Source organism: Haliotis rufescens, unplaced genomic scaffold (genome assembly GCF_023055435.1).
Source record: "Haliotis rufescens isolate VD_foot unplaced genomic scaffold, xgHalRufe1.0.p SCAF_1, whole genome shotgun sequence".
Taxonomy (NCBI): Eukaryota; Metazoa; Mollusca; class Gastropoda; order Lepetellida; family Haliotidae; genus Haliotis; species Haliotis rufescens.
The window spans coordinates 2,150,074-2,158,559 of NW_025963779.1; the positions used below are offsets into that span (position 1 = coordinate 2,150,074).

The 8,486-nt window shown below is 44.4% G+C and overlaps 1 protein-coding gene across 1 annotated transcript; it reads left to right on the plus strand.

The window, feature by feature from the left end:
* The first annotated feature begins 938 nt into the window (after positions 1–938).
* On the plus strand, positions 939–7,977 carry LOC124147035 (N(4)-(beta-N-acetylglucosaminyl)-L-asparaginase-like). The gene is made up of 8 exons (XM_046517637.2): positions 939–1,160; positions 1,581–1,719; positions 2,507–2,636; positions 4,266–4,356; positions 4,781–4,861; positions 6,047–6,138; positions 6,385–6,489; positions 7,237–7,977. The coding sequence occupies exons 1-8, from the start codon at positions 1,040–1,042 to the stop codon at positions 7,402–7,404; spliced, it is 927 nt and encodes a 308-aa protein (XP_046373593.2). The 5' UTR covers positions 939–1,039; the 3' UTR covers positions 7,405–7,977.
* Positions 7,978–8,486: the final 509 nt, after the last annotated feature.

Consider the following 8,486-nt stretch of genomic DNA (forward strand, 5'->3'; position numbering starts at 1 on the left):
CATTGTTTTTGCATGTAAAGTCGATTCCAGGTTTGACGTCACGAGACAGCTCCTATAGGATTATTATATGCAAGGTGACATGACCTCAGGGCCTGAAGTACCTGACCTCCGGCAATGCTAATTATTCCTCTAGGCCGACATAGTAGCATTTGTGGATTGAAAATATGTGTATACACAATTTCAATTATAATTGTACTAAAATTTACAAACACATTCTCGTTGTATTACCACACACAAAATATGCATTAAAAAAGCAAAAATCTGCTTTTCCCATTTGACGCGAGATAAACATATCTATCAAATACTCACCCGTGAAGAGATAGCCCATGTAATAACAATATGTAGGCTGTAGCTTTATTAAACAGTGTTTATAATAACATCACGGGCGGACTGGACTACCTTCTACATCAGCCGGTCATTTGAACGGCGGCCCATGCAACTATGATCTACAACGCCTACAGTATACACAAACACGGATAATCTACCGATTGATACTATTTTTCACAAAACACAAGCGAGGCCTTCCGAACAAGTGCGATTGGAATAGAGAATAGGACTATCACTTTGTATTGTAGCAGTGCAAGTCAAAGCAGATATACAAAATACCATAAACTGTACATGAAAATGTGATGTGTTTCATCAAAATAGTTGCAAGCATATGTTCCGCAAATTGCATGAAATTTAAAACCTTGTAAGTTTGAATTAACGAAGAATATGCTGTTCTATGTTTCTCACAAACGACGTGAGTAGTTCCTATATAATACATGTAGTTTATTACCAACCCGAAAGTGGATGAATTAACATTAATTTAATGCAAAGCAGTGTGCATGTACCATGCACAGAACAGCATGGTAACTTTCCATTCAAAATAATTCCAACATTGATGAAACGTGTTGTACGAAACTAGTATATGTGCGACAAATCAGGGGAAGTAATAAGGGAGCATCCATTGACGAACTTCCTGCATGAAGTCATAACCAGATATATATGTTTATTATCTTGTTTAACATTCGTCTGGTTTATTCCGTTTGACACCACAATGAGCAAAACAATAGTTGTTGGAACATGGGCATTCAGCAGTAAACCGGTCCTCACTGCCGGGGACAAACTCGCGTGCGGAGGATGCAGTTGCGTGGATGCTGTGAAATGTGGAATAAACGGTGATTTTACAAGCGCTTTTACTAATTATTTCTATGTACTTCTAAATTGAAACTCATAACAGTGTCGCTGCTCATGATTACAGGCGCAAACGCTTGCATATAACTGATAATGACATAATTAGCAGTATAATGTCGATAAATACATGGAATATAGTACTATACCTAATTAGTAAGCTAACGTCTACAATTGTTTTCATCGGCACCCTTGATGAAGCGCCCGTAAAACACCAATGGTTAACACTGACATGTTTCTGCATGGTGGACGTTTTACATCTATCTTTATTGTAATAACATAAGAAGAAGAAGGAAGAACACAATAATAATAATGTGAAAGATGACGTTATATATGTTGACGTGGTAATACTAGTCGTGTATTTTACGTATTGTGTTGACGATGAGTGGTTTTTATCGAGTGTTCAGTGGTTGAGGACGATGCCAGCTACGGGGACTATCTTGTTGGAAGGGGCGGACCTCGGAACAAGGATGGTTATCTGGAGCAAGACGCTGCTATCATGGACGGGTGCAACTTGGATTTCGGCGCCGTCACTGGCCTACAGGGGTAAACACTCCCATTATTTTTATCTCTCCTAGTCTAGGCTTCGATTGAATATTTATACCTACTACTCAATGTTGGAGAATGGTAAACCCAAATGAACTGTAGCTTGATTTTAAAGGTGAGTCGAGTATCCACGCGAAATAAAAACATTACCCAAATTCGCAGCCGTTCGCGAAGGAAAAGGCATATTTGTCACAGGAACTCGTTATTGGTCGGTAAATAAAAACATATACCTCTATATGTAAGATTCTCTACTTACATAAATAGGTATATATTTTTATTTACTGACCAATAACGAGTTCCTGAGATATTTGCGTACATCGTACTGCTCGTTTGCTGTCACTTGCACATACCATATAAGACATACAAACAACTACCCAACTGCTGAAATGTAAACGAAAGTCCTCTTAGTTTACTCAGACCAGTGCCGGGAGTTCTATCAATTACGGCGTTTTGCAAATACCCTTCACCTGTTTTGTTTGTTTGTTGTTTAAACGCGGCACCACCCGATCCCGTTATTCGCCTTTTACGACAAGCATAGTCGCCTTTTACGACAAGCATAGTCGCCTTTTACGACAAGCAAAGTCGCCTCTTACGACAAGCATTGGTTGCTGAAGACCCATTCTAACCAGGGTCTTCACGGCTCTCCCTCACCTGTACTTACAGTACGTTTTACATGTAGCCTATTTGTAGTGTTTACTGACTGAAAAGTATACCATTGACCATAAAACCTTTACACAGTAGACTGTTGAATTGTGACATTCCCTCAACATTCTCACGTCCTCCTCAGCGTGTCCAAAGCTATCTCAGTGGCCACCGACGTCATGAACTACTCAGAACACAACATGCTGACGGGAGGCGGGACGACAGCGTTCGCTGCACAGAGAGGACACGATATAGACGCGCAGCTAATGCAGGCAGTTGGTATTATCGTCACTTATAGTAATTAATTAACCTTTTTGGCATGTTTTACTGAATAGTTCAAGAGTTGGCTCGGGGGATTGTTTTTCCCAATCCTTGGGAAATTATTTGGAAACAAATCTACATAAAATTGTGATCCATATAGGACAAGACCATAACGCAAAGCCGCAAGAAACACCACTAACACACTAGTCTCCGCGGCACAATTCGGGACCACTGTTGCCCCGTGCTCTGAGGCGCCCCAATTTGCTGTACAGAGTTGCGCCTCTTAGACGTTCCAGGAACCTGTGATCGTAGGTTCGAATCTCAGATAATCGTGAGGTTTACTGCATCACTTTCCCCCAACTTTGAGCTGTCATTCCTGACTTTACCCACTGACTCTCCTACACTAAACCCAACTCACCCACTCAATCTCCAACACTAAACCCAACTCACCCACTCAATCTCCAACACTAAACCCAACTCACCCACTCAATCTCTTACGTTAAACCCAACTCACCCACTCAATCTCTTACGTTAAACCCAACTCACCCACTCAATCTCCTACACTAAACCCAACTCACCCACTCAATCTCCTACACTAAACCCAACTCACCCACTCACTCTGATACACTAAATCCAACTCACCCACTCAATCTCTTACACTAAACCCAACTCACCCACTCAATCTCCTACACTAAATCCAACTCACCCACTCACTCTGCTACACTAAATCCAACTCACCCACTCAATCTCTTACACTAAACCCAACTCCCCCACTCAATCTCCTACACTAAACCCAACTCCCCCTCTCACTCTGCTACACTAAATCCAACTCGCCCACTCAATCTCCTACACTCACCCACTCACTTTCCTACACTAAACCCAACTCACCCACTCACTCTGCTACACTAACCCCAACTCACCCACTCACTCTGCTACACTAAATCCAACTCACCCACTCACTCTGCTACACTAAACCCAACTCACCCACTCACTCGCCTACACTAAACCCAACTCACCCACTCACTCTGCTACACTAAATCCAACTCACCCACTCAATCTCTTACACTAAACCCAACTCACCCACTCAATCTCCTACACTAAACCCAACTCACCCACTCACTCTGCTACACTAAATACAACTCACCCACTCAATCTCCTACACTAAACCCAACTCCCCCTCTCACTCTGCTACACTAAATCCAACTCGCCCACTCAATCTCCTACACTCACCCACTCACTTTCCTACACTAAACCCAACTCACCCACTCACTCTGCTACACTAACCCCAACTCACCCACTCAATCTCCTACACTAAACCCAACTCCCCCTCTCACTCTGCTACACTAAATCCAACTCGCCCACTCAATCTCCTACACTCACCCACTCACTTTCCTACACTAAACCCAACTCACCCACTCACTCTGCTACACTAACCCCAACTCACCCACTCACTCTGCTACACTACATCCAACTCACCCACTCTGCTACACTAAACCCAACTCACCCACTCACTCGCCTACACTAAACCAAACTCACGCACTCACTCTCCTACACTAAACCAAACTCATCCAATCACACACATCCCCTACGCTACACAATCATCACTCCCCCATTCAATCTCTCTCCCACACTTCCCTTCCCAGGCTCCAGTCTCCCCATCAAGTGGTGATGATCAGGCGCGGGGCAACGATACGCTGGGTGTGATCGCCTTATCTGATGGAAACATCTGTGCAGGTACTCCCCCACTCTCCAGTATCTCCGCTCGCCACTCTTGTCCTTGATATATTTGCTGCATCTTCCCGAGGCAAGGGAGTTCACTGACTATAAAAGTCCAATTTCACCCATGCCGAACTAGGCTAGAATAATGGTGTTACAGTTAGGCCAATCAAAATCATATAACGAAATTGACATCCGGTTCGTTAACAGCCGTACAGATATCGGTCTGCCTTAACAAAGTGATCTTAGCTCCATGGTTATAGTGACTCATTGCATGAGACTAATGAGGACTGTCAGTCGACCCAACCAAGTAAGTCTACCTTTAATGAATCGGTCTTCTACCATTCCAACATTATTTCGCCACAAAATACAAGCTATTTAATCCGATTTTCAAAACAAAAGCTGATTAGATGTAAGAGCAGCCTGCGTGTGTCTCTTGTAGGTGTGACAACAAGCGGTAAACGCAACAAGTGCGCCGGCAGGGTGGGAGACAGCGCTCTACCGGGGTGCGGCCTCTACGCAGGTGAGACCTACCCCTCCATCCAGGTAGAATACATCCTTGGGTAGCCAGTGTATTACACATCTACTTTATAATGACATATACTGTGAAACCCTTCGCTACCATCTGCTCTTTTAGGGGCTTAAAGGCCGTCTAATCCAGTTGCACTGATGGGGGAGAAATTTGTGAAGAGAGAGAGATTGGCGGAGTGACGGCATTTATCGTATTACAATAGATAACTGAAGAAGGGTACATGTCTGCTTGTTTGTCTTCATGCCCCGACGCTGCTCATGCTGTCAGCCATTGGTTTGCCTGGCCTAGCGGGGGTTTGTTTGTTTGTTTATTTGTTGTTGAACGCCGCACTCAGCAATATTCAAGCCACTATGACGGCGGTCTGTATATAATCGACTCAGGACCAGATAATCAAGTGATTGATATCATGAGCAACGGTCCATGCAATTCGGATAAGATGCACCAACCAAGTCAGCGAGCCTGTATATGGTGTTAAACAACATGTACTCTAATTGAAGGGGGCTTAGTGACTTATGCATACGTGATATGCCAACAGTATCAGGTTGCATTGTCGCTAGCAACATATGCTATCTTTAAATGGCATTTAGAATCTGCAGTATCAGGGACAACATTGTAAACTATGGATGTAACCGCTTCGGTACAGCTGTTTGCACCTTTGTCACCTTGCTCACTCACTCACTCACTCACTCACTCACTCACTCACTCACTCACTCACTCACTCACTCACTCACTCACTCACTCACTCACTCACTCACTCACTCACTCACTCACTCACTCACTCACTCACTCACTCACTCACTCACTCACTCACTCACTCACTCACTCACTCACTCACTCACTCACTCACTCACTCACTCACTCACTCACTCACTCACTCACTCACTCACTCACTCACTCACTCACTCACTCACTCACTCACTCACTCACTCACTCACTCACTCACTCACTCACTCACTCACTCACTCACTCACTCACTCACTCACTCACTCACTCACTCACTCACTCACTCACTCACTCACTCACTCACTCACTCACTCACTCACTCACTCACTCACTCACTCACTCACTCACTCACTCACTCACTCACTCACTCACTCACTCACTCACTCACTCACTCACTCACTCACTCACTCACTCACTCACTCACTCACTCACTCACTCACTCACTCACTCCAGACAACGAGGGAGGGGCGGCCTGCTGTTCCGGCGATGGTGACGAGATTCTCAAATACTGTCCAAGTTTCCACACAGTGTGCCTCATGAAACAGGTATGTACTGGGTGGTAGGCAAGGTAAATTACTTGTAGCATTGGAACATGACAAGAGGAGATGGCACACATGCACATAGTGTTCTCTGCAATGGAAGTATTGTGCATGTCCATTACGTACTACTATCGATACATATCATTATTCCAGTCGACCAGCATTAATACGTACTACTTTCTGTGCAACTCATTATCCCACTCGACCAGCATTAATACGTACTACTTTCCATGCAACTGCTTATTCCCCTAGGGGAGCAGCGCCCAGGCAGCATGTGACCAGGTGATAAGAGACATCCAACGAAGGCTGGGACAGAAGGAAATGTTCGAGTTTGCCATGATTGCTGTGGATATGAAGGTACTATACCCATTATTGAAGGTTTTTGTTTTGTTTGTCGTTTAACGCCGCAATCAGCAATAGTCCAGCTATATGACAGCAGTCTGTAAATAATCTAATAATGACTGACGGTAATACCGTGTATATGGAGGTAATATACCCCTGATTGACGGTAATACTGTGTATATGAAGGTAATATACCCCTGACTGACGGTAATACTGTGTATATGGAGGTAATATACCACTGATTGACGGTAATACTGTATATATGGAGGTAATATACCACTGATTGACGGTAATACTGTGTATATGAAGGTAATATACCCCTGATTGACGGTAATACTGTGTATATTGAGGTAATGGCCACTGATTGACGGTAATACTGTGTATATGGAGGTAATATACCACTGATTGACGGTAATACTGTGTATATGAAGGTAATATGCCACTGATTGACGGTAATACTGTGTATACGGAGGTAATATACCACTGATTGACGTTAATACTGTGTATATGGAGGTAATATACCACTGATTGACGGTAATACTGTGTATATGAAGGTACTATACCACTGACTGACCGTAATACTGTGTATATGGAGGTAATATACCACTGATTGACGGTAATACTGTGTATATGAAGGTAATATACCCCTGATGGATGGTAATACTGTGTATATGGAGGTAATATACCCAGAATGAAGGTAATATGCAGAATCCGGCATGACACAGTGAGATCACTATTTCAAGATTCAGTATCCTGTTCCAGGGCAACGTTGGCGCTGCGACCTCCGTCACGAGCTACACCGACCCCAAGACCGGGGTGACATATGAGGGCTTCCCGTACACCGTGTACAGGGGCCGGGACCTGGGGGTACAGACGAGGGTGCAGGCGAGGGTGCAGGCGAGGGTGCAGGCACCTGCCACCAGCACATAACCAGGGTGTGACGCTTCCCGTACACCGTGTACAGGGGCCGGGACCTGGGGGTACAGACGAGGGTGCAGGCGAGGGTGCAGGCACCTGCCACCAGCACATAACCAGGGTGTGACGCTTCTCGTTCCGGCCTCATATGAAGAGACAGAGCCCAGCGTGGTGTGTACGTTACAGCTTTCTGCATCACCCTGGAGCCTGGTGCCTCCCATCCCCAGGATGCATGGTGATGTTATCACGAGAATCATCAGTTTAAAGTGAAACATCGTTGCCAAATAATAATTTAAGATTTAACTTAAACTCTCTGGCGCCACCTGGAGCACTATGCTGGTCACTTCGACCTTCGACCAGCGGCACCAAAGGGTCATATGTCGACCTCTGCTCCCTTACAACACTGACGAAGAACGAGACCGAGACTGGAGTCTCCCTCAACCGATCATTCTCTACCGGAAGTTAGGACATGACCTTGCTGGTTTGTGATCATTACAGTCACTGGTCTCCGATTTTATACCCCCCTCTCTCACTTCCTCTTCATTCATGGAGGGATATTAAAACATAATGCACGGATGTTGAACTGCATCAATGATTCTTTTTTCTCATATTAAAACCCACTTCAGCTACAGCTGGATACTGTACACGGACATCTAGCCAGCAACGGCGGATATTGCATCAAGTGATGGTGGCTTGAAAACTGACACACACGTGGTGGCCATTTCCAAGTCCATGAATATGAAAACGGCCATTACATGTATTAAAATGATATCTATGCTTCGCTGACATTTTACACTGCAACAGGATAGGAGGTGAATGACACATTAATATGCATTTTCTGGTGATGGCGCGGTATGCTGTGTTTCACTTGATGTATTCTGACATGTAAGTATGTGAAACGGTAACGTAATGAATTTATGATGGAGCGTAATTACCACTTCAAACTCCAACGGGAATACTTTAGAGATGCTATATTACAAGAACCGATAGCGTGGATGTTTAACCCACAAGCAAGGCGCTTTGGGTAAATAGATATAAAACGTCAACGCCAGAGAATATCCAATCTCGATTATCCACCGGAACTAATTCCACTGTGC